Source organism: Ahaetulla prasina, chromosome 1 (assembly GCF_028640845.1).
Source record: "Ahaetulla prasina isolate Xishuangbanna chromosome 1, ASM2864084v1, whole genome shotgun sequence".
NCBI lineage: Eukaryota > Metazoa > Chordata > Lepidosauria > Squamata > Colubridae > Ahaetulla > Ahaetulla prasina.
Window position 1 is genome coordinate 179,159,882 of NC_080539.1, and position 27,578 is coordinate 179,187,459.

A 27,578-nucleotide genomic window follows, 5' to 3' on the forward strand; every position below is an offset into this window, starting at 1 on the left:
TTAAACTACTGAAGTTCGCAGATGACACAACAGTGATCGGTCTCATTCAAGACAATGATGAATCCGCATACAGATGGGAGGTTGAATGACTAGCCTCATGGTGTGACCGGAACAATCTGGAACTGAACATACTCAAACCCGTTGAAATGGTGGTAGACTTTAGAAGAAACCTTCCATATTTCCACATCTCACAATACTAGACAACACAGTGTCAACAGTAGAAACCTTCAAATTTCTAGGTTCTACCATATCGCAAGATCTAAAATGGACAACTAACATCAAAAACATCATCAAAAAAGGACAACAAAGAATGTTCTTTCTGTGCCAACTCAGAAAGCTCAAACTGCCCAAGGAGCTGCTGATCCAGTTCTATAGAGGGATTATTGAGTCTGTCATCTGCACCTCTATAACTGTCTGGTTTGGTTCTGCAACCCAAGACAGACACAGACTTCAGAGGATAATTAGACCTGAAGAAAAAACAATTGCTACTAACCCGCCTTCCATTGAGGACCTGTATACTGCACAAATCAAAAAGAGGGCTGTGAAAATATTTACAGACCCCTCACATCCTGGACATAAACTGTTTCAACTCCTACCCTCAAAATGATGCTACAGACCACTGCACACCAGAAAAACTAGACACAAGAAGAGTTTCTTTCCAAATGCCATCACTCTGTTAAACAAATAATTCCCTCAACACTGTCAAACTATTTACTAAATCTGCACTACTATTAATCTTCTCATCATTCCCATCACCCATCTCCTTCCATTTATGACTGTAACTTTGTCGCTTGTATCCTTACAATTTATACTGATATTGTTTCCTGATTGCTTAATTGTAGCCTATGATTATCATTAGTGTTGTATCATTAAGTGTTAAATTTGTACCTATGACTATCATAGTGTTGTAAGTGTTGTACCTTGGTGAAGGTATCTTTTCTTTTATGTACACTGAGAGCATATGCACCAAGACAAATTCCTTGTGTGTCCAATCACACTTGGCCAATAAAAAAAAAATCTATTCTAATTATAGCCTATAACTGTAAGGTGATAAAACTATCAACACTTATCTATGAAATAATAGGAAAGAAATAATTAATTTAAACCCTAAACTATTAATAGTAGCAAAAACAAAAGACTTGTTACCATGGTTTTGGCCACCAACATTTTCTTATATAAAAAAGAGGTACAGAAAATATAAATGAGAAACCAAATGGATGCTGCACCCCTTTCCTCCCTATCTTTTGCCTAATCCTATCGGCCCCAAATTGATTGCAGCCCCCTGCAATCCCATCTGAGATTGAACTGAAGCCTTTCTTATCCACTACAGTACAACCAGCCAACTTCCTTAAATGTTGTTAAACAATCAGATCCCTAGGATTTTCCACCCTGTAGCTCTCGGTTTCTATGAAAATCTTTGTTTCCAATTATCATTGTTGTCTTGAAATGTCTTCAAAGAAAAACAAGAAAACCCAGTTGCCTCTTGAAAAAGGACAACTATGACCTGGATGACTGAGAACCTCCATAGACATTTCCCATTGATCCCATTCTTGAAAAGTTGGGATCCAGTTATTATTGATTAAACAGTTTGCTATTTCTCCTCAGTGTTGGGCTCTGCTCTTCTGAATTCCCCATATAATATATCTATATTGACACAATCATTTATGTGACAGATTCAACGTATTTTTAGTTCTTGCTATCTCTTTGAAATAGTGAAGCAAACATAATTTAGCCATTATATGAATGAAACCCAGTTTAAGAAATTAGACCCTTATTTACATGGGCATGTAAATAATGGATGTATTGGATTACAGAGAATAGTAAATAACTAAGATGTTTTAGTTATAAAAACTAACTTGTAAAGCAAATGTGCACTTTAATTATATGCATATATGCACATGGAACTACACTCATACGATCTTCACTAGAAATTACAGTAATAGCATAAGATACTTGCAGTGCTAATCCAACTGAAATTTACATTATTGGATATAATTTATCAGAAATGATGGAATGATTCAAGCCTTCACTTGAAATTCTTTACGTCTATTCATGCTGAAAATGAGAAAAGTCACTATACTGATCCCACTTATTTTTTGAGTTCTGGTGGACTACATGCTAGGACAGCAGTTTTGGGAGATGCTAATTTCAAATGCCAGTATAAATTCTAAATCAACTTTTATTCATAAGACTTTGACACATTTTTTTAAAAATGGTGCTGGAAAGGTCTGTCTGTATCAGTGCCTTAGCCATGGGAAATTTTAGCATTTTAAACCATTTTATTTAGTTAAACAATTTTATAATTTAAACGATTATACTGATTTAATATTATTTTCTGAAATAAGGTCCACAACTAAATAAGCAGGTAACAAAGGAAACAAAAACAGTAGTTGATTTACTATTCTACATCTCCTGTAGCAATAGCAATAGCACTTAGATTTATATACTGCTTCACAGTGCTTTACAGCAATCTCCAAGTGGTTTACAGAGTCAGTATATTGCCCCCAACAATTTGGCTCCTCATTTTACTGATCTTGGAAAGATGGAAGGCTGAGTCAATCTTGAGCCGGACACGATCGAACTGCTGACAGTTGGCAAAATTAGCCTGCAATACAGCATTCTAACCACTGCACCACCATGGCTATATACATAACAATATGGTTAAAATCAGCAAGTAAGATAACAAAGCATCACTGATACCATCTCCAGTGACTTGTGCTAGAAACAGTTCATAGGAGCATTGCTTGTCCATTGGTCTTCGTTCATTTCATTCTAAAAATTAAACAAATAGCCTCGGTTTTCTATGTCTCAAAATATGCAGTTACATTAAGAATGAGAAGTCCAAAAGCAGCCAAACAGGAACATTTGGATATTATGATACTGTAATTTCCTGTTTTCCCCTCACATCTTCTTCAGATCTTGTCACAGGCATGTCTTTGTGTCTTTTATGTTTTTGGTCTATGAATTGCTCTCCTTTCATTTCTTTATGCTGAACATAGTCAATGATATGCTGTTTGGTCTTCTTCCATTCATTAAGCTCCTTGATGTGAAGTTCCTGAAGCTCCAGAGACTCCCTGGTTAATTTCCTTTTATTGAGCCAATGGTCTTGTTCGATTTCATTTGCTGTTCCTCTTAATGTGGTGCTCAATGTTTTTTGATGCAGCTTCTTTAACGGCTCTTCTGTAAGTTCTTCACACAGTTTTATATCTGTTAGAAAATACACAGTCTGTCAGTGATGATAGTAAATTAATACATTCTCAGCTTTCTTAAAAGCTGCTCAACAGTTACTGACACATGATGTAAAAACTGTGAATTGAGCCTAGATGCCAAAAAGGAAAGGGGACTAGCCAAACTATGTTTGCTGTCTTCCTTTTTCATATGTTGTCCCAGTTTAAAATTGTATTTGTTTATTTATTTATTTGTTTATTTATGTATCACAACATTTATTTATTGTGTTTTACATTTAATCATCTGAAAATGGTGATTATATTCCAGAAATAAAACAAAAGAAAAAAGAAGACACATATTTTCTCATTATGGTGGCCTACGTATGGTGATCCTTTAAAACCATGAGTAGAATCCAGCTAATTTCCTTTGCCAATGCAAGGCTTCCTTCAGTAGAACAGGAGAGTTAATCAGTGAATTCTTGTATGGTTGGCTTTAGAAAGGTTCCTTCTGTAAGAGAATTTGGAAAATGAGCAGAGTCAAAGGAGCGGAAATGGATGAAAATCATATCTTTCCTCAACTTGCTGATTAAAATCTTTTATCAACAAAGGGAAAATATTTGGATTTGGTCCTATGTCATTATGCAGTTGGATGAAAGTAGCTAAATCAAAGCAAATCTAATCTCTTAGATGATTTATGTTATATTAAGTTCTAAACCGGTTTACTCTGTTTTATATCCCTAAACACTAGTTAAAATGCCAAAAAATATATTGGCTCAAATATATTCCACGGAAAATAAAATTAGCTGGCAGCAACCAAGGAGAAATAATTACCTTTGACGGTCTCTCCATTTTCAAAAGCAACCATGTTTTAAAAGGTAGGGGATGTTTAAAAAATTAGATACTTCATGTCATGCATTTTATATTAGCTTAATATATTGTTATTCCTATTTAAAATCTGAATATATCAGGGATTTTTTTTTTTACTGATCTTCCAGCAATTTCTTTTAAAAAATAATCTAAAGGCCTGGATTTTCTTTTGCAGAGAGAGAGAGTGAAAAAAAATCTTCCTATTAATTATTTACACCTTAGCTCCAATCATTGAGGTACCTGTCATCCTTACCAGCTGAAATAAAAGTCCACTATGTAAAGGTTCCAAAGGACTATGACAGTCTCCTACTGTGATTTTATAGACAGAACTAAGTCAGCACACATTATATGTCAGAGCCAACATCAGAAAGAATCAGATCCTTTGATCTCAGACCTCCACAGGAAGCTTAGATCTCAGACAAATTAGATAAAAAATGAATTTATAGCAGATATGTATCCTAAGGCATACAGCTGAATGCTGTATTTTGAAAGAGTATAGCAAATATCAAAACATACAAACTGTAGCATTTCCTTTTTTGCTCCTTCTGCTCTTCTGTAATAAATATTAATTAAAATCAGAAAATGAAACTTAAAACTAGCTTCTTTCTGCTTCTTTCATATGCAACAAGTTTGAGTCCAGAAAAGCACTTGCAATTCTCTTTTGCATTCTTAGTCTTACCTTCAGTAGAATAACATACCATTCTTCTCCACAGTTTATACACACATACTTGTGCCTTCTCAAGCAATATTTTTAGAGAGAGAAAATTGAGGCTAAGCTCTTATTCACAAACTGCAATCTAGCCCTTCTTTGCCTCCAACCCTAGAACATGAATGGAAACCAAACTCTAGTCGGGTGCATTCTTTGAGATCTTCTTCTTCTTCTTCTTCATGTGCCATACCCATCATTGGATGTTGGCAATCATGTTGGTGATCCTATTTTTATCACAAAAAAGTGCTGTTGAGTTTTGTCCAAACCAGTTTCTTAGATGTTGAAGCCACGATGTTCTTCTTCTGCCTGGACCTTGTTTGCTTTCAATCTTTCCTTGGAGGATTAAGTGAAGTATACCATATTTTTCTGGATGTCACATCACATGTCCAAAGTATTCTAACGTTTGCTTTTTTATAGTTTTGATGATTTCTCTTGGCTTTCCCATGCCAAGGCTTATCACCTCCTCATTTCTGATTTTGTCAATCCAATTTATACATAACAGCCACCTGTAATCCACATTTCAAATACTTCTACCCTCTTCAAGTGGCTTTCTGTCAGAGACCAACTTCCACTCCGTAGAGATTCTTTGAGATACACTGTATCAATGGCAGGGGTTCAAATATGAAAAATCCCCCCACCAAAATGAACAAGGAGAACACTGTGAAATAGGTTTAAAATCATTGAGACATAAGCAATAGTGAAGAATTGTTGGACATGTTTGAAAAAAACAGCCTAGTCGACTGAAGTGTGGAAATTGTTGGTTGCAATTTCCAGATAAAAATTGATTTCTATAAATATGGAGTAAATAAATAACTGACACAGCTTAAAAAATCCTAACTTTACTTAAATTTCATTATCTACCAGACAACCTGAATAACTGAAGGAACACAAGGAAACAGTATGACCTGATCCAAAGATGCCATTTCACATGCAGAAACAAATACAATAACTTTTCTTTCTGGAGAAAGTCTTTGTTCTCATACAATATGTAATATTGTATGAGAAAAGTGAAAAAATTCTAAAAATATTTTCTGCATTTGTAATAAGATAGGAATCTGCTCAACTTCTTGCATAAGAAGAACAATAAGAAATATCAAATAATCCATCTGCCTTTATTTTGCAAATGATTGCACAACCTTTACCAGTGGGGGTCTAGGACAACTCGCCATGGCCAACACACTGTGGGGCAATTCAATACTGTATTAATTGTCTCATTCAGTTACTTTTATTATTGGAGATCACATTTTCATCAAAATCATTGTAACTCTTGTATTTCTAGATTTACTTTGTTTTATTATTATTGACTATGGTTCCATCGAGTATATACAATATACAATCCATTCTAGAATAGAATAACAGAGTTGGAAGGGACCTTGGAGGCCTTCTAGTCCAACCCCCTGCTTAGGCAGGAAACCCTATACCATTTCAGACAAAAAGTTGTCCAATCTCTTCTTAAAAACTTCCAGTGTTGGAGCATTTACAACTTCTGGAGGCAGGTTGTTCCACTGATTAATTGTTTTAACTGTCAGGAAGTTTCTCTTAGTTTTAAGTTGCTTCTCTCCTTGATTAGTTTCCACCCATTGCTTCTTGTCCTACCCTCAGGAGCTTTGGAGAATAGTTTGACTCCCTCTTCTTTGTGACAGCCCCTGAGATATTGGAACACTGCTATCATGTCTTCCCTAGTCCTTCTTTTTATTAAACTAGACATACCCAGTTCCTGCAACCGTTCTTCATATGTTTTAGCCTCTAGTCCCCTAATCATCTTTGTTGCTCTTCTCTGCACTCTTTCTAGAGTCTCAACATCTTTTTTACATCATGGTGACCAAAACTGAATGCAATATTCCAAGTGTGGCCTTACCAAGGCATTATAAAGTGACACTAACACTTCACGTGATCTTGATTCTATCCCTCTGTTTATGCAGCCCAGAATTGTGCTGGCTTTTTTGGCAGCTGCTGCACACTGCTGGCTCATATCTAAATGGTTGTCCACTAGGACTCCAAGATCCCTCTCACAGTTACTACTATTGAGTGAGGTACCACATGTATTGTACCTGTGCTTTTTGTTTTTCTTGCCAAAATGTAGAATCGATATTAATTTAACTTTTGTATTTGTTGAATTGTCCTGCAATGAGTTGTCTACCAGTGAGTTTGCCATGGCAAGTTATCCTGCAGCATGTTGGCTGTAGCGAGTTGGCCCATTCTGGCCAGTGGAATTCCCTTACTTTCATTCCAGGTACTCCTTTTCCCCAAAATTTTACATATAAAATTGTCTCAAATCCATTCATTTTTCATAAATGTTTCTATGTGGCTTTACATACTATTTCTCAGTTTCTCTAGGGATGAATTATGACAAAATGTAATGCTTGCATGTATCAAAACAACCAGATGTTGTGTTCTTAAGTGGCATTTTAAACAAAAGAATTGTCATGGTCTTTCATAGATAGATTGATAGATGTGTTAAACTCACAAAGGATTGATCAAAACAATTTATAGCCAAGTGTTCATAATATAGATAATATAAAATCTAGCCAATCAATATTCGATATCAATTATTTCAAGTAATATTTTTGCAATAGTGGGTATTTTAATACCTATGTCATTAAAACAATTTGTGACTTGCAAGTCAAAACAACTCCTGTTTGGTTGTGAACATTCAAATTTCAATAAAGGTTGAAATCTTTCATAGTAGTTATCAACCTTAGATATCCTTTCTCCAGAATAAGTCAAACTGGGCACAATGATACATATTTATAAGAAACCCTACAAAAATGATTGATTCATTTTGCTCAATACTACAGGGAGTCCTTGACTTGCAACAGTTCGTTTAGTGACCATTCAAATAGACAATGGCACTGAAAAAAGTGACTTAGACCAGTTTTCACATTTATAACTGTTACAGCAGCCCCATGGTCATTTGATCAAAATTCAGCTGCTTGGCAATTGACTCATATTTATGACATTTGCAATGTTCCGGGGTCATGTGATCCCACTTTGCGACTTTCTGACAAGCAAAGTCAATGGGAAAGCCAGATTCATTTAACAAGAGTTTGACAAATTTAACGACTGCAGTGATTCGCTAACAACTATGACAAGAAAGGTCATAAAATGGGGCAAAATCACTTAAGAAATGTTTCACTTAGTAATGGAAAATTTGGGCTCAATGGTGGTCGTAAGCTGAAGACTACCTGTAGGATTCAAAAATCTAAAATTTCCTTTCTGTCTCTTGAGAACCTCTGAAGTAAAATGTTGGAAGATCAAATCTGTGTTCTGTTTGGGACAAAAAGGGACTAATAGAAAACAAAAATTGTTCTCCAGGAATTATCCCCTCTCCCCAAAAAATCTAATTCTAAAATCTACATCTAAAACAATAATTACAATAGAGGCATATATGTACATGTGGATATGTATATGCATATGCATATGCACATACTGTACACGTACACTTTGGCTTTCTCTTTGTGGGTATTTTTACTTGGTGAGGGAGAAATGTATCAGAAAAGTCCAGCTCAGAGAATTAAATCTCTGCCAGGAGAGAGGTCTAAATTATCATAGCTAAAATGTTTCAGATAAAATATGCTTTGTAACGGGATGCAGCCTTTTTGGCATTCAATAAACTCACCTTCTCTCATAGAAGTGGAATGTTCATTTCCTTTCCCAATGCGGTGCTGATGGATACCACAATTTGTTTGATTTTCCTGTATTTGAGGGCATTTTTTATTCTTTGGAGATTGTCTGTGCTTATTTTCTACATCAAAATATTTAAAAAAGCTTAATGAGAATAACAGTAAACATTCATTAATTCAAACAAATTTAGTATAAATTTAAAGTATGTCTACCTAGAACCATTTTCATGTATACTATTGATTTTTACAGGAACATTTTCTCCAGAGCAATGGGTTGACAAAAAAATGTATTATAATTATAAACAGTATCATTAAAAAAAATTAAACATAAATGCTTGAATTCTGAAATTTCAACTGTTTGAAATATTAAGACACTTAATTTGAATTGAATTGCAAAATTTCTGAACAATACATATGACTGTAACTTGAAACACTTGACTGGTTGGCAAAAATGCAACTTAAATGGTTTTTAGTCAGCTCACTTGTACAGCCAGAGGATTATATTAATAGAGGCTTTGACCAACCATGAAACCTGGGAGGAGACCATGGAAAAGTCCCTATCTTATTCTCTACACCATTGGAGTGTTAGAAAAGTAAAAGAAATTCAGGGCAAAACGTAATAATCAGTACCAATTACATCATATTTTAAGCAGAATACATTTGACACAGCAGGGAAGAGTGAAGCTGGATAAAATTAAGGTTTACTGTTTCTCATTTGTCCATCCTGGTTTGTTTCTTTCTATAGCTGCATCAGATAGTCATTTTAAAAAGTCAACAATAATGTTATTCCAGGACTTTTTTCATACTCACTGCTTCAAATACACACTTTTTCATATAAACTTTTTGTCCTTGGATTGTTTTTTTCTTCCTAGCCATTCTTGTACATTGCCAACATACATTTTGTGTATCTACTACTTTTAATATAAGCATCTACATACTTTTTTTTTCCAAATAGCTGCTCGCCAAATTTTTGAAAAAATCTAATTCCGGTTTGTGTGCTGGTTCAAGAAGAATGAAGCAGTCAATTTTGCATAAAAATGGGCAGTGGCTATTTTTTTCTTCCTTGCACAATTTGTCTTTTGTTCCCATTTGTCTCACTCATTGAGAACACAATCCCAATTGTGACAGGAGAAGTGGCCCAAGAGATGCTCCATCAACAACTAGCACTGAAGGCTCAAGGCAAAGCAAATGTGGATCAGCAGAAAGCATTTCCACATCTCTGTTGTAACTGAGGGACTGCAACATTCTTTCACCAGCTATTGCTAATTGCAACGTCTGTTTTTCCTATAAATCACAGCAGATAATCATCATGCCAATTTGTGACTTACTGTTTCTCTTTCTTTTCTTGAGCCAACAAATAAGAACAAATCCCAAAACAAGCATGGAGGCTACTGAACACAGGAGAGCAGTAAAGATGATGGCGGATTTTTCTGATACAGCAACAGGGAAAACAGTAAAAGAACTTGATTCAACAGATAAGGCAGCACCTGAAGAAAAATAAATATGTAGCTTAAAGTAATTAAAACAAAGAACACATGCTTTAGACCTAAACAAATATCACAAGAAAGGAAATTGTGTCTCAGGCTGTTTCACATGATAAAACAATGAAGTCATTATGAATATCAATAATAAATATCAACATTGTCAGCATTCCAAGTAATGCACCCATAGGAAGCAGAACTCCAAGACAGGTAGATTCCTCAATGAACAATTTATTGGATACATCATATTGGCACAACTGGTGAAAACCGATTCTGAAAGTTCTCGTGGTTTTCACTAATTAAAAAGTGAAAAATCCCCTAAGTCATCAGTCACATTGTCCAATAGAGGTGCTGTCAAGTTGCTTGGTTACTCTACTCCTCCTCTCCCCAACACTTGTTGGAATGTCCTTGGTTCCCACAGGAAAACTTTTTGCTTTGACTACAAACCAGGGGTGACATCCAGCAGGTTCTGACAGAACCGGTAGCGGAAATTTTGAGTAGTTCAGAAACTCTGGCTGGCCCCAGAGTGGGGTGGGAATGGAGATTTTGCAACATCCTTCCCCCAGGAGTGGGGAGGGAATAGGGATTTTGCAGTATCCTTCCCCTGCCACGCCCACCAAGCCATACTCACAGAACCGGTAGTAAAAATATTTGGATTTCACCACTGCTACAAACCCCCACTATCTCTTTTCCCCTCTCCCTGTCTCTTCTTCTGCCTTGTGGCAACCCTAAAACATCAAAGATGGCCTCAGCCAGGTTCACTTCAGGGTTGAAAAACATGCTAAAATCTGATTATCTTTCTCAACATCTCCTTTTACACTTATGTAAAAGTCCCAGGAAAAAGTCCTTCTCAGTCTCAGTCACAACCATACTCTCAATCTCAGTTATCCCTTTAAGTGAAAACGTCAGCAAATGAAGCTGAATGCACCTGGAAAGACATACTGCTTCATAAAAATGCAATTTAGAAACAGACAATCTGTCCATCTTATTTTTACTGGTGCAAAGAATTAATTTAATACCTTGAACGTATTGGCCCCTTGGTCTATATCTTGAATCTATTGCTCTTATAGGGCAATTTTGACTGCCTCTTGGAGAACTCTAAATATTATTTGGTCTTTGATCAGGCATGCGTCCCTATAATACTTTGATAGGATACAAGTGAATCCAGAGCTGTAGGCTAGACTAGGAAATTAAAAAAAAATCCTAGAAGAAGGAAATAGGAAACAATTTCCATTGCTAAGGAAACGTCATGGAAGTGTCTATGAGGTTACTGGGATTGGAGTTTTGACTCAAAAGATATTTAAATATGCAATGTGTTGCAATATTAGTAGCTCTGGTTGGTAGATAAGCTGTTGGTTTTAGCTCTGAGCTTGGCAATTTGATTGCAAACATTTTGTCACCATTTGAGGAGACATTGTCAGTGCCTTTTGAATTGCATTTGGAAATGTAGAGAAATGCATCTATACATTTCAGATGGGGGCTGATCTTTCCTTATTGTATTGTTCCAAGAGTAACATTTTATGGTCCTTTGACTAACTGACTTTTGATGAGGCTGATTCTTCCTGTCAGCCTCCACTCCAATCCTCACATATTTTTGTACAATTTATATTCAGTAGTTAGAATGTAATGGGTTCTTTGTGTAATGTAAAATAGTTTAAGGATGTAAGATGTATTACTGTCCTATTCAGGGTAAGGGAAGAGGGCCCTTTAAGAGTGTCGTCTGACATAACAGAAAGGGAGGGGTGATTAACGGTTAAAATCAGCAAGAATGTTAGAGCGCGGGCTTTTCAACAGAGACTGCATTCCTGAGATGATTAACAGCTAGAGACCGGCAGAAGAAGATTACCACGGGGGCAGAGAAGGAGCTGGCATTGGACCAGACCAGCCTGACCTCCTGAGGAGAGGAGGGACTAATGGGGGGATATGGAATATTTTGTTTCAGATCCAACTTTATACTGCTGCAGTCCGGATGTATTTAGTAAAAGTACTTTTCTTTATTTGCAAATGAAGTCAAGGTGTATTCTTTCCTAAATATAATCAGAGGCAGCCTGACATTAAGTTGGATCTCCATTCAGGCCATCTTTGTAAATGTCCACAAGGGTCACCTCCGACCATCCTCTCATCATGGGAACCAGATCACTGAACTCCTGGCTGTAGTCAGCCACTGGTCTCCTCCCTTGCCTGATGGTTTTCATCCGGCCTTTGGCCTTCTGCTCTGCCAGGGGGTCCTCGAACCTCCTCCTCAGTGCAGTCATAAAATGCTCATAGTTTTGCAGTAAGGGGGAGTGGCCGCTATATAATGACACAAACCACGCAGCTGCTCTGACACTTGCTTCCTGTTTCAACTTTCAGTTACAAATGCTGTATTCCATCTTTCTGATAGGCACCAAAATTCTCTATAATTTTTCTTTGTTTGGTAGGAGCAAGGGTGAAAAGTTGATCTCTTCTTGATATAATTATTTTCTGGGAAACAAGATGGCTTGCCAATGGCTAGGATAAAAGTGGGTTGCTCTTTACCTTCCCTTTTGCAAGAAACTTGTCAGTAGGAAAAGTAAAAGATATCCTATGACAGGCATGCTAAGAATTTCATATGTAAAATGAATTATGTCTCTTGATAAATGTTTTGACAACATGTTGAACCAATATAAATTGCTCTGTCACTCATTAATCAATACTACATACAGAAACCTTCCATATTTCTGCCATTCATTCATTCATCTATTAGATTCAATTATTCAATTTATACATTCACCTATCTCAAATTTAGCTCTGGGCAGCTAACAACGGTAAAAAACATATCATTAAAACACATTTACTATAAAAATGAGACACTCATTTAGACTTACACATAGCTGAGGTGCAAAAAAGAAAAAAAAGTAGAACCCCAAGAAATCAGCATAACCATTACCTAAGCTTTTTGTCATATTTTTCTCCATACTCACCAAATTTAAAATTCCATATCTAATTTCTAAGATGGAATAAGTTCATTATGAATTTTCTAGACCTCAATGAATTTCTCATTTGCCCCCACAGACAAATACTGAAAAAAGCTATTCTGAAATTCTAGTGTATTATGAGACGTGGGAAAGGAGGACGCTGAGGAGAGCAATCAACAACATTCTTTATTAGCGCAGGAACCGAAACAGGGAAAACAGCAACAACAACACGAGCCTCTCTGACAGCTCTTAAAAAGGGCTCCTGTCAGAAGGCTGCACCAATAGCGGCGCTCGGATTTCCCGCTTCCAAGCCGGCTCGCGCCTTAGCCAATCAGCAGCCGTTTGCTGTTGGCAAGGCTCGAGCCGGCGTCGTGCGCCCGAGGACGGTACAGAAATTATCTTACATAGTTTATTGATATAGATGTACTCTTGAGTTTCATTTTAGCAATATGTAAGTGCACTATCTTCATGTTAAAAATACAGCAACATGACTTATTTGCGCTAGAGAAGAAATGTTTTTTTAACTAAAGGAATTAAATCTAGGACCAATTATGTTTCTCTTTTAATTTGAATTATCCGAGATACAAAGCAAAGAAAATGGCGGAAATTATCTCATTACATTGGGTGTATATAATGCATGAATCTGCTTTTCCAACTCTTGGAATCTATCTAGAAACATGCAAAAGCAGACTTCATTTCACACTAGAAGCTGAAATGCTGATCTATCTAAATTGATAAAAAAACCAAATCTGCTGTAAAATAGGTATGTAGATGGATACAAATAGACATAAATACTACACAATTAATGAAAAGTTTTACAAATTGATCACCATTTCTAGTATAAATGAACTATTGTGCGGTTTGGATTTGAAGATGTTAATAAATTGAAATGCAAATATATATCTGTTTTTATAATTTCTTAAAAACTATTATTAATGAGATTAGAAGCGGTGGCTCAGTGGCTAAGATGCTGAGTTTGTTGATCAAAAGGTTGACAGTTCAGCGGTTCGAATCCCTAGTGCTGCGTAATGGGGTGAGCTCCCGTTACTTGTCCCAGCTTCTACCAACTTAGCAGTTTGAAAGCACGTAAAAAACGCAAGTAGAAAAATAAGGACCACCTTTGGTGAGAAAGTAACAGTGTTCCATGTGCCTTTGGCATTTAGTCATGCCGGCCACATGACCATGGAAACGTCTTCAGACAGCACTGGCTCTTCGGCTTTGAAACAGAGATGAGCACTGCCCCCTGGAGTTGGGAATGACTAGCACATATGTGCGAGGGAAACCGTTACCTTTACCTTATCCTGTATATCTGTTTACATAACATACATACATACATATATACATACATATATATATGTTTTCTGAGGTTTTCGCGGGTGTTTGTATGTAGGTCTTTGGTTATTCGGGTTTTCTCCCGCGTAAAATTGGAAGTGTCTTGGCGACGTTTCGACGAAGTCTCATTCGTCATCTTCAGGCTTCAGCTTCATGCTTCTGGGAGCAAAGCTTGCTCCCAGAAGCACGAAGCTGAAGCCTGATGACGATGATTCGCCAAGACACTTCCAATTTTACGCGGGAGAAAACCCGAATAACTAAAGACATATATATACATATATATATATATGTTTTCTGAGGTTTTCGGGTGTTTGTATGTAGGTCTTTGGTTATTCGGGTTTTCTCCCGCGTAAAATTGGAAGTGTCTTGGCGACGTTTCGACGAAGTCTCATTCGTCATCTTCAGGCTTCAGCCGTGCTTCTGGGAGCAATGTGTGATTGCAGCTGTTTCTTCCTTTTAACTGCTAGTGGGGTTTGAACTGATTGGGTGGGAGCTTGGCTGTGCTCTGATTGGATGTGGGTTTTTGTGCTCTGATTGGCTGGGGTGTGTCCTGTTTGGGTGGGGCTTGGTTGTGCTCAAATTAGTCTGAGTTGCAGGGGATCTGAGCTGGTGAGCTGCACTGCTGCTGTTTGGCTTCGTGTTCGTGGTGGTGCTACATCTTCGTAGTGGGTGTCAGTCTGCTGCATGTATGGATTGGAGGGTTTGAAATGGCTAATGTTGCAGCTGCGGTCTGGCTTCTGGTCCTTGGTCGTGCTTCCTGATCAGTGTGGGTTTGGGTGTGCTTTCTGGGTGGATGTGTGGTGGTGACATCCTGTGTGGACCTCGTGAGTGTGGGTCTGGTGTCATTCCTCGTGTTAGGGACACGTTTGTCAATAAGGGCAGGTTTCAAATGGCTGGTAGGCGGAGGTATCATCTCGTTTGTTCATGCTGTGTGGGCGTTTTCTATCTCGATGGCTTCTCTGATTATTCTGTTGTTAAAGTGTTCAGTTTTGGCGATAGTTCTGGTCTTTTTAAAGTCAATATCGTGTCCTGTGACTTTAAAGTGTTGGACCAGGGAAGAAGTTGGTTCCTCTTTTTTGAATGAGTTCTTGTGTTCTTCAATGCGTGCACTTATTCTTCTGTTGGTTTGTCCAATGTATGTGGTGGGGCAGGCGGTGCATGGGATTTCATATACTCCTTGATTTTCTAACTCAATTTTGTCTTTGGGGTTTCTTAGGATGGTGGATATTTTTTGGTTTGTGCAGAATGCTGTCTTGATGTTATGTTTGTGGAGGATCTTGCTGATTCTGTCTGTGGTGCCTTTTATATATGGGAGGAGGGCTGTGCCATTTTCTTGCTCTCTGTCTTGGGTTTTAGTGGGGGGTTCTTTTTGGATTAGTTTGGTAATCTTATTTCTCTGGAATCCATTGGATGTTAGTACGTTTGTGAGAGTGTGTAGTTCGGTTTTTAGGTGTTGTTCGTCAGCTAAGCATTTTGTTCTAAAACTAGAAGTCCAAAGAGCTTCCATTTTATGTGACCTTGCATTCCTACGAAACTGCCGAGATCAAAATTTAATCCCCACATGCTTCCAATTGAAATTCCACTCCAACTCTGCAGCCGCCAAACGCATCCTAAAAAGAACAGAATTGGCCCTAATCAGAAATGAACTTCACACAAAAAGATTCCTCCTAGATCAAATCAACAAAGATCTCCTCACACTTCACCTCAAACTCAGCAACAAGATCCACCCTGCACTTTGGGACAAATCCAAACAACTCGCCGTCTGGAGAGCCGAAACACAGACCACCCTCAAGACGGACACACACACCAACAAACTCCGAAGACTACAAGAACGCCAGAAACAAACCCCTCCACCCTCACAGCCACACATGAAACAAACAGTGCATAACATCTCAGATAGGATCCTCACCAAAGCTGAAACCGATGTCCTTTCCAAAGGATTCAACTTTGCAGTCACTCCCAAATACATCCCCACTGAGACCATTATATGCGGAGTTGAAACCAGCCTGACCAAAATCAACCCCGATGACGCTAACAAAATCAGACTCGAAATCACCAACATCCTCTGCAGCAGCAAGCCACCCAAAAGCAACTTACCCAAAGAGGAACAGACAGCACTACTTAACCTGAAAAAGACACCAGCATAATAATCCTACCAGCAGACAAGGGAGCATACGGTGGTTATGAACACATCTGACTACCAAACCAAATTAACCAACCTACTCCAAGACCCTGCATACAAGCCCCTAAAACAGACCCCACCACCTACCTAGAAAAACCACTAGATCCAAAATAAAAGCCTCCCCATCAGCGAAGAAATCCAACAAAGAATCATTCCCAGAGAGAAATCATCCAGATGCCCTAAGCTCTCGGCCTCCCAAGATACACAAAGAAGGAACCCCACTCAGACCCATAGTCAGCTCCATAGGCTCACCTCTACAAAACCTAGCCAAATTTCTCGCCAAACAACTACAGCCCTATGCAGAATCCATCGCCTCACACGTAAAAACTCATTCCAGTTCATAGAGATCATAAAGAAACAAAACTTACAGCCCAGCGACCTACTCGTGAGCTTTGATGTCATATCCTCTTCACCCAAGTGCCAATCAAAGAAGCCTTGACAGCTATCCAAAACAAATATAACCCCCAAGCACATCCTAGATCTGACCAACCACTGCCTATCCAACACATACTTCATCTATAACGGACAAAAATACAAACAAATAGAAGGCGCACCCATGGGATCACCCTCTCACCTGTCATTGCCAACCTCTACATGGAACACTTTGAAACCCAAGCACTAGAAAAATCTGATCACAAACCCAAACTCTGGCTCAGATACGTAGACGACACCTTCATAATCTGGCCACACGGAAAGAAAAACTTGAAAACTTCCTCACACACCTCAATAGCCTACACCCCAAAATACAGTTCACCATGGAAACAGAAGTTAACAACCAACTTCCTTCCTAGATGTCTTAGTCTACAAGAAACCCAATGGCTCCCTAGGACACACCATCTACCAGAAGAAAACACACACAAACCGCTATCTGCATGCACTCACACCACCACCCAGCACAGATCAACTCCGTAGCCAAGACACTCATCTCTAGAACAAAATGCTTAGCTGACGAACAACACCTAAAACCGAACTACACACTCACAAACGTACTAACATCCAATGGATTCCAGAGAAATAAGATTACCAAACTAATCCAAAAGAACCCCCACTAAAACCCAAGACAGAGAGCAAGAAAATGGCACAGCCCTCCTCCCATATATAAAAGGCACCACAGACAGAATCAGCAAGATCCTCCACAAACATAACATCAAGACAGCATTCTGCACAAACCAAAAATATCCACCATCCTAAGAAACCCCAAAGACAAAATTGAGTTAGAAAATCAAGGAGTATATGAAATCCCATGCACCACCTGCCCCACCACATACATTGGACAAACCAACAGAAGAATAAGTGCACGATTGAAGAACACAAGAACTCATTCAAAAAAGAGGAACCAACTTCTTCCCTGGTCCAACACTTTAAAGTCACAGGACACGATATTGACTTTAAAAAGACCAGAACTATCGCCAAAACTGAACACTTTAACAACAGAATAATCAGAGAAGCCATCGAGATAGAAAAACGCCCACACAGCATGAACAAACGAGATGATACCTCCCGCCTACCAGCCATTTGGAAACCTGCCCTTATTGACAAACGTGTCCCTAACACGAGGAATGACACCAGACCCACACTCACGAGGTCCACACAGGATGTTACCACCACACATCCACCCAGAAAGCACACCCAAACCCACACTGATCAGGAAGCACGACCAAGGACCAGAAGCCAGACCGCAGCTGCAACATTAGCCATTTCAAACCCCTCCAATCCATACATGCAGCAGACTGACACCCACTACGAAGATGTAGCACGACCACGAACACGAAGCCAAACAGCAGCAGTGCAGCTCACTAGCTCAGATCCCCCTGCAACTCAGACTAATTTGAGCACAACCAAGCCCCCACCCAAACAGGACACACCCCCAGCCAATCAGAGCACAAAAAACCCACATCCAATCAGAGCACAGCCAAGCTCCCACCCAATCAGTTCAAACCCCCACTAGCAGTTAAAAAGGAAGAAACAGCTGCAATCACACATTGCTCCCAGAAGCACGAAGCTGAAGCCTGAAGATGACGAATGAGACTTCGTCGAAACGTCGCCAAGACACTTTCAATTTTACGCGGGAGAAAACCGGAATAACCAAAGACCTATATACAAACACCCGCGAAAACCTCAGAAAAAAAAATATATATATATATATATATATATATGTATGTATGTATGTATGTATGTATGTATGTATGTATGTATATGTATATATATATATATATATATATATATAAGATTGGCAACATATAAATTTAATGAAATAAATAAAATACAGACAATGCAGTTTCCATATCCCTCAGAAAGCACAAGAGCAGGTTATAGGATGGCTTTGATCTTATACTTGCCCGCTTAATTTCAGAAAATGTTTATTATATGATATCCATTAGATTTTTTACTAGATAAGCATCTTACCTGGAGGAGAAGTAACTTTGAAAATGAGATGGCAATCGAAGCAAGAGCTGGACACAATCAAATTCTGAAAGCTAACCTGTCCATCTTCAACCTTTACTCTTGTGTTACCTGAAAATAATTTATATCCATACTTGGATTATTAACTCCTATTGAATTTCATGTACGACAGTGACGGTTATTTTAAACATATTATGTTTATTAAATCAATCAACCATAAAATATGGCTAGTGGAGTTTGAATAATTTATTATATTTTAGAAAACTCAACATAATAAATGAAAATAATCTACCTTTTTCTTCCATGCAATAAGATATTAGAAGCGAAATCTCAATTTAGCGACCTCTATTTAATGGACTTCGAATGCAGCAGATCAAATCTGAACAAATGATGGAAACTGATACAAATAATGTAAAAGCCAATTATATAAATTTAGATTTAATAGTCATTTGGATTTAATGGAACCCTTGCCCCAATTTGTTTATTTAAAATGGGGAGTGAGGTGGCTCATGTGATTAGCAAGCCCACGTTCAAGATGAATGCTGCTGTGTGATGGGGTGAGCTCCTGTCCTTCACTCCAGCTCCTGCCCACCTAGCAGTTTGAAACTGTGCAAACACAAACAGATGAATAGATACCACTTCAGTGGGCTCATTAGCAGGGAAATGAAAGGTGCCTCCAATTGGGCATTCCCTGGGCAATGGTGATGTTACTAGCTGATCTTTTCATCACAAAAGTGCTTCAGTGCTTCTGACACAGAAGTATAGTATTTATTTAAAACTTTTATATAGCCACTCATCTTTTAACTATTTCTGGATGGCTCCCAATAAGAAATTAAAAGACATATAAAAACATTTCAAAATGATAAAACCTGGTGCTGATCTGTTCTAATGTAGAACCATCTACTTTTTCCCCAGTGCTTGCCCATTCTTTAAAAATTACAGAAGGCTAAAAGTGCTGTGATCCAGGCCCAAGTAGGTAGTAATAAACTTAGTCCACGGAAAAACAAACTTTATTCAACAGCTGGGAATTATTTCATTCCCAGCGTCGTTCAACTCAAAGTAAAACAAATGCCTCCCAACACAAATTCCTCAGTTATCTCACAAACCATAGTCCAATTAGGCAAACTGCCAAAGGCCCTTCCTGGAAAACATCCAGAAGCCACAAAAACAAAGACATACACGAAGCAGAGGACAAAGCAGAAGACGCAGCTATAATGTTGTTTTCTGGCAAAGCTGAAATACCGGTGCTGGTCTGTTTTAAGCCTTATGGGAGGGGCCAATCATCTCTTGGCCTTACTCTTGAGTTGTCCTCCCTGCTTGAGCTGCTCTTGCCTTCTGGCAGCTCTTCTCATGCATGCATTAGGAACAGGCTCCTTCTGTTCCTCTGCCCCACTACTATCAGTCTCTGGAGACTCTGGAGTCCGCTCCTCACTTCCCGATGGCCCTGGCCTCACCTCAGCCTCATCGCTGTCCAATTCCATTGCCAGCTCCGTGGACTGCTGACAGACCACAACAAAAAGGGTGGAGGCCGCCAAATTTGAGGAAGTACAATGTCCCATAGGGCAGGACCTCCAGTGTAAAAGGTATGCTTCATAGCTGTCAACAGATGACAACATTTAGGGAAAGGACTAGAATCATGCCCATCCAATCTGACATGGTACTATATGACTGGTAAAAGTCCTTAAGGAAAGGCAGGCCTGCAGATAGCCAGGCCCTGTGCCATGTAGGGCTTTAAAGGTGATGACCCAATGGTGAAATCTGAACCGGTTTTACTACTGGTTCACTGGCTGCACATGCGTGCCACATGCCAAACGTGTGCTGCATGTGCACATACATAGTGCGCACCAATGCGAGCTGCACATGCGCATGCACAGTGCGCACCAAAAGGAGGCTTGAGAAGGTAAGTAGAACAGCACCGGGGGTGGGGGTGATCAGCTGTGGTGCACATGGGAACCTTTTAAAAAACTTTTTAAAAGCATTTTTTACTACCAGCTTGGGTGAATAGGTAGTAAAAAATGCTTTAAAAAGGGGGGGAAAGGCTCTGACGATAGCGCTGCACAGCTGTGATCATCGGAGCCTTTTTCTTTTACTTTTTTTAAAGCATTTTTTACTATCTATTCACCCAAACCTGTAGTGAAAAAATGCCTAAAAAGTAAAAAAAAAAAAAATTCTGACAATCAGCTGATCTGTTCCTCAGCTGATCATCGGAAATTTTTTTTTTACATTTTTTACTACCGGTTACAGCAAACCAGCCTGAACCGGTAGCATTTCACCCCTGTGATGACCAGTACTTTGAATTCCACCTGGAAAGAAACTGGAAGCTAGTGCATTTCACACAACAGAGGTTTACATGGGCAAATGTAAGGAGCCCCATTACTACACATACTGCTGCAGTCTAGACTAATTGAAGTTTCCAGGTGTGATCTTTAAGAACGACCTCATATACAGGACAATGCATTAATACAGTTGGGCTTGTCAAATTAAGACTTCGCAGTACATAGAGGAAGACTAATGATATAGGTATTTTAGAAAGCTAAAAGCTACACTGTTGTTGTAAGACTGAAGTAAGAAATTACATTTTTAGATATAATGTCAAAATATTTTTTTATATCATTGCTGTGGGACAAACTCAGTTTTTTAAAAAAAGTAGCAATGTTTTTTTAAGAGGGAAAAAAAAGAAATAACAATTTCTATGAACACATGGTTTTCTGTTGAGTAGCTTATTTGGGATTTCCACATCTTAAATTATTGTATAATTATTTGGATATCATAACATTTTGACCATTCATTACATTCTCAATTTATAGAAGTGCCAATTTTCCAAAGGATCCTAACATCAGCATCACTGGAAGGTTTTAAGACTGCCATTTCTGAGACTGACATGAACCACAGAGTAATATATACTGTATTTTTAAAAGGAGGTGATCTCAGCTTTCTGGCACATATGCTTCAAATCCCAGAATATTATAGATATATATGGTATTCATCTCAAAGATATCCTGGCAAGCTGGTATTTAATGCTGTAGAGAGCTAATTTGGAGCTAAACTACTTTGCAAAAAGCAGTTTGGCGGCTGTCAGATGAAGCAGGCTGAGTATGTGTGGCAGATCATTTTCTTGAAATGCTAGTTACAACTATCTATAATTGTTATAGGTTTGGGCATTTGTCAAAGGAATAAATGCAGCAAATGATTACATAGCGAACATCTGCACAGCACTTTTCTTTTATTCCTGGAGTTTATTGTCCATTAATTTGATGTATGTTTCTTTTAAAGAATGTTTCCCCCACACACACACATACACACACACAGCCTCAATCCTGTTTAGTGGTCTTTATTTGATCCTCCTTCTTCCATTAGTTTTCTTCTTTCTATTCCTTCTTTCATGGACTAATATATTTTCAGTTGGAACAAAGAGGAAAAAGTAATTTTGTAATTCAGAAAAAAATAAGAAAAAAATATTGTATAATAAATAATGATGCTGAGTTAGTCAAGAGATTGCATATAAGTATCTTATTGTCTGGATGGCTATGACTTGTTAATTGTTAGTATCTCAATTCAGCACCTGTCCAGGGCAAAATGCTCCAGGTGTTTACCATTCTTTCCTGGTAGACAAATGTCCACCCAGTAAAATGAGCAGTGCAGTTGATGTCATCAGCCAGCATGTAAATCACAATTACCTCATTGGCTTCCTTGGCACAAGGCCAGCTTAATCCAGCTGAGCAACTGCCAAGGTTAATGTCAGTCACAGCAATAAGGCCATTACATTCATTGAGTAAAGGACCACAAGAGGGGCACTGGGGATCATTAAGTGTATAATTGAAAGACATTTGCATACTGAATTCCTTTTCTCTATTCTCAGTCAGCCACATATCTACCTACCTGGCCTACACAGCCCTTGGAAAGGTATATTTAGCATGATCAGGATTCACATCTGCAAAGTCCAATTGTATCTTCAAATTGGTACACAATGGGAAGCAGCTCTGTTGCTGTTGACGACGCTTATTTACCCCTTGTTTTTCAATAGCTCAGCAAGCACAGGTGGTGGTGTCACTATGGGCTGTACTTAATATCTAGTAGCCACCATTTGGAAAGAGGCAAAAATACTTCAAATCATTCAGCATGTTTTTCTCTTAAGGGTTTAATTAAGTCTGAGTGGGAAGGAGAAGCAGACTTTAACACTAATCCTTTCTGCCCTCTTTATACTGAAATCATTGAGATCACTGTTCTACTCTATATTTGCTTTTGCAATATAACTTTGGCAGAAAAAGACTATTCATTTCCTAGGTCCCTATCTTGTCCTGTCAAACTGTACAAAGGAAGAATCCTGCCAAACCGTTTGTTGCTGGAAATCCCAAGACATAGGCTAAAGAACATTTCAGTTAGAATCTACTACAGGAAAACATTTGTAATATTGATATGTGCTTTATGGAATTCAGACAAAATTTCTAAACATTTTATTGATCTTGGATGAAATATGCCAATCTGGTACTTTTTACAGAGATCTCTAGCTGGCTAAAAGGTGGTGTCTTGAATCTCTTCAAGCTGCATGGAATTATTTTAGTGACTGAGGCAGCACCCAAACTGATAAAAAAATTAAAAAATAATAGCTATAGATTAAGGATAGTAAAGTTGTAGACTATTATGAGGCCATGCTAGTTTTAAGTACCTTGTTCATATGACACCAAAGTTTGAGCAGTGCTTGGGTTTTACAAGACAGATCCTGAACTTACTGGCATTCCATTTCTGAGTACACTACAGTTTAGCACTTACTATTTTTGAAATTTTATGTGACATGACATCTGGTTATTTGTTATTTTCTCTCACATGAATTTGCTCATCTTATAATATAAGACCACTTGTACTAAATGTTGCTTTCACAGGTAAGAGAATATTTTTAAAGACTTTCTTAATGGTGGCTCCCCTAAAGCTTTCAGATCTGGACTCCACCAATCCAAGTGACTACACAATGGAAGGAAAGAATTCAGAAAATCCTAACTCTGCTGCTGCCATTCAGTAGTTATCTGGATATCTGAAGCTCAGATACAATAGTCCTCAACATCCCAGCAAGGGATTTCTTATTTAGGTTATGTTGACAAATGGAGCCATTTCTAGTTAAACAAGTGTATATATCTGCAGTGCATATATTGTAGTTGTTTGATAATTTTGCATTTGGTGGGTTTCCTCCTATTTCTAGCTTCCTATATTCTTTTGTTCATTTCATATCAATGATGCATATCCAAACCTTTCAACATAATTTCTGGGTGGTTTTTTAGGTAAGATGTCACAATCCATGGTTTGGAAGGGAAACCTAAAGGCACAATTCTCCGTCCCTGGAAGAAAGGAAGGAAGGGAGGGAGGGAAAGAGAGAGAGGGAGAGAGAATCTGTTGTTATTTGTCAAAAAATCTATAGAACAATCTTTCATAAGTTAATTGCAATATTCTCTTAAAACTGTTTAGGAAACTAGTGTTAAAATATTGTATTATGAAAGGAGAAATAGAAACAAATACAATAAATTGCTTTGGAAATGACCATAAATACTGAAGAAGGCTTACTGGAAAAACAAATCAGCACTATTTCAATTTCACTTTCTTCTCTGTTTCACAGCTTTTGAGTAAAAAAAGTGATTTTAATGAAGTATATCAATTCATGCTATTCAATGTAGCTAGTCAAGTAATATTGGCGCCATCAAACTATCTTTTTCCTTTTACACGGGAAACATCTCTGCCACTAATCCGATAGCACCCTGGGCTGAGTTTCACATTCTGTTTTATTCTGCTGTGGCTTCAGGCAGCAAAAATATAAAATAGCCATCACTGCCCTGTAGTTATTCTTGTTAACTGAAGGCAAATATTTGCCAGAGTCATTGTTGACACTGACCTCTTTTAATATAAGTAGCATATATTAGTGATATTGTTTAAAATGTACAGTTTTTAAATGAGGAGCAGAGAGAATTGTCTAAACCAGCCGTTGCAGAAGAAAGGAGGCCTGCATAATCTCAGATTAAGTAATCCAGCCCACTCCCCATGTCTTCCAAGGTTTCTGTCTTCTATGAAGGTTAAACAAGTCTTCTGCTAATTTGAAACTTCATGTAATGCCTTGCAGAAAATTTGCTATCAGTTGCAAAGGGGATAAAAGGAAACTATATTGAAAATTGTAGATCCTCTGTTTCTCTCTCCCTCTCCTTCTCTCTTTTTTCCTCTCCTTCTCTCTCTCTGTCCGTGTGTGTGCACGCGTGTGTGTGGTGTCATGAATAAAACCCTGGCAATCTTTAATAAAGATGGAGTTGTGGAAACAGTGGGAATAGTAGGTAACATTAACAAATTTTGGCAGCTAGTAGTAGAAATGCAAGATTCCTGAGCTACAATTAATATTATTTCTGAAAGGCTAAAAATGAAGAGATTGTGTGGAGTCTGTTGACCAATTTATCTGGAATTTCCTTTATTTCCCCTCTGATTACAACATATTCCAATTTAACCTGATTATAACAATATTCAAGAAGGTCAAGATTTTTAAAAAAAAATAAATCTAGGAGCCCTAGATCCTACATCAGTTTCTAACCTAAAAGTATGAAGTGTATGTCTTTGAATTTCATACCTGTTTGTCCAGAAAAATAATTTGTGGTTGCCTCATCAGTGGCCTTTCCACCACTCCATTAGACGGTTGAATCCAGACAGAGATTCTGTAAGGACGGACATAGAGGCAACTCCATGAAGTTGGGCTACTTCCATTTCATCAAGAAGGAAAAATATATTAAAAAGAAAAGAAAATCATGATTAATGCTGGTTATTTCAGAAATAATTACATGGTAAAATGGACGGCCAATAAATCTTACAAATAAATAAAAATTATTTGAATTGAAAAATTGAAATTGTCACCAAACAATGGTCACCAAGTAGAGAAAGAATGTGTGAACAATATCCATCTAGTTAGCATGCCTCAGAACTAAAAGAATGTCAAATACAAAACCAATTAATTTGCAAGCTACATAGAACTCTGAAGAAACTTTTACCCTTCCGTTATACAGCTCAGGGTATACTTCTGAAATATTCTTCTCATAATGTGCATTACATGCAGTAGTTGGGTCGACTATATTTATTTAATAACCCTGTGATTCTTTATTTTTTAGCTGTACCATGTATATAGGCATCCACCCCACTAGGTTTATATTCCAGGAGTAAATCTGAAGCACCTTGGGGATATCTTTTGCATTTGAATAAAAAATATGCTTCATTTAGGGACCACATGGCCTCTCATCTTTTCCAAATTTTTTTGGTCATTATCCTTTTTATATATGTTTCTAATCCACTGCTACAGAGTGGTAACTTGGGGTTTGATATTGCCTCAAAATGAAAGTGAAAAGTATAAAAGCTATTTATTCAGTTCTCCTGGTGTTTGCTTTAAAATATCTACAAACAATGGATTTATTCAGAGCTAATTCACTTTAGTTTAACTCAATTTCTTTAACAGAATTCCTCTGCATTCTGAAGCTTTTACCACATTCTTTGTCTGCAAGGATTTTGCCCTTGCAAATTACAATGGGAGGCAAAATAAAACTGATTTTATTTTTATCATATTTAAATGGCTAGTTTAAACACCTATTACTTTCTGATATAACTATTTAGGAATAATATAGCAGAATAGAAAAGTGGGTTGCAGAATATCAGGAGAGAATTATATATAGGACTTCTTAGAACTACTGTTGAAATTTATCATACATAAACAGAAAAACTATTTTAGCGAGGCATGTAATTTAACAGATCCCCACCCCACCCCCGTTGGATTGGTCATATTAAAAAATAATTGTCTGTTCAAGAAAATAGTTTCAATATGAATCAGTTCTATCAACCCTCAATACATCATTTTATTTCTCCTATCTCCACTTACAAAAGCATTTGAAAGCCAAGTACTATGAGTAACTCACTATAAATCATTAGGGAATACACAGGGTAGTTATTATCCATGTTATTTGAGTGAAGGCATTCAGCACCTGGAGCTGCTATCTGATGGAAGAAACTTGGAAATCCCATTGCCTTTGCAAAGGCAGAAAAACAGTATTACAGATTTTAATACCAAATGGCTTTATCTATCCAAACATAATTTCTACTATTATGAATTCATTATAGAGAATGAAAATAGAAAGAAGATACAGAGATGGAGAAACAGAGAGAGAGATTCACCACTATTGCAGAGAGAGAGATGATAGATGAAAAATAAATGTGGTGGATTAAATTTAAAAATATATGATTGAATGGTAAATTTTAAAATGCATTATAGATGGATAATTTTCTGTAAGGATTTCAAGGACAAATTTAGGGGGCAAGAATGAGACATTCCTTCCAATTCCAAACCCTTTATACTTTCTCTAGCCTAAGCAAGCAGTTCCTTGCATCCAATCTAACCCTTTCATGTATTAATAGATCACTGCCCTTTTTGCTATATCTACCAATCTTTAGAAATTGAACAGAAAATACCAATTTTTCTTCCATCTCTTGTGAAAAAGATAGTGCCTCTGGGTGGCAGAATGCATCTTGCACTTGCAAATTTGCTTTAACCTCAATATATTGCAATGACCTTCTTGTTTCTTTCCTTTCTCCGTCTCTTTAAAAACTTGTTCTCTTGTTTCTCTTTAAAAACTGTTTTAATCCCATAATCCCTTTTAATCCTTTTATGTGTATTGGGAATTCACACTGGAATCAGTATGATGGAATCCAGTAGTGAAATCCAAATTTTTCTACTACCTGTTCTGTGGGCGTGGCTTGGTGGATGTGGTATGGCTTGGTGGGCATGGCAAGGGAAGGATACTGCAAAATCCCCATTCCCTCCCCACTCCTGTGGGAAGGATATTGCAAAATCTCAATTCCCACCCCACTCTGGGGC

At 37.8% G+C, this 27,578-nt stretch overlaps 1 protein-coding gene across 1 annotated transcript in view; it reads right to left on the bottom strand.

Annotated features, from left to right (window-relative positions):
- Window positions 1–2,278: 2,278 nt before the first annotated feature.
- PKHD1 (PKHD1 ciliary IPT domain containing fibrocystin/polyductin) overlaps window positions 2,279–27,578 on the bottom strand; it is a 292,871-nt gene continuing 267,571 nt past the window's right edge. The window contains 6 exon segments of the mRNA XM_058181645.1: window positions 2,279–3,207; window positions 8,363–8,488; window positions 9,695–9,853; window positions 18,704–18,811; window positions 23,943–24,030; window positions 25,296–25,422. Of these exon segments, the coding sequence (XP_058037628.1) occupies window positions 2,873–3,207; window positions 8,363–8,488; window positions 9,695–9,853; window positions 18,704–18,811; window positions 23,943–24,030; window positions 25,296–25,422 (943 nt within the window). The 3' untranslated portion in view covers window positions 2,279–2,872.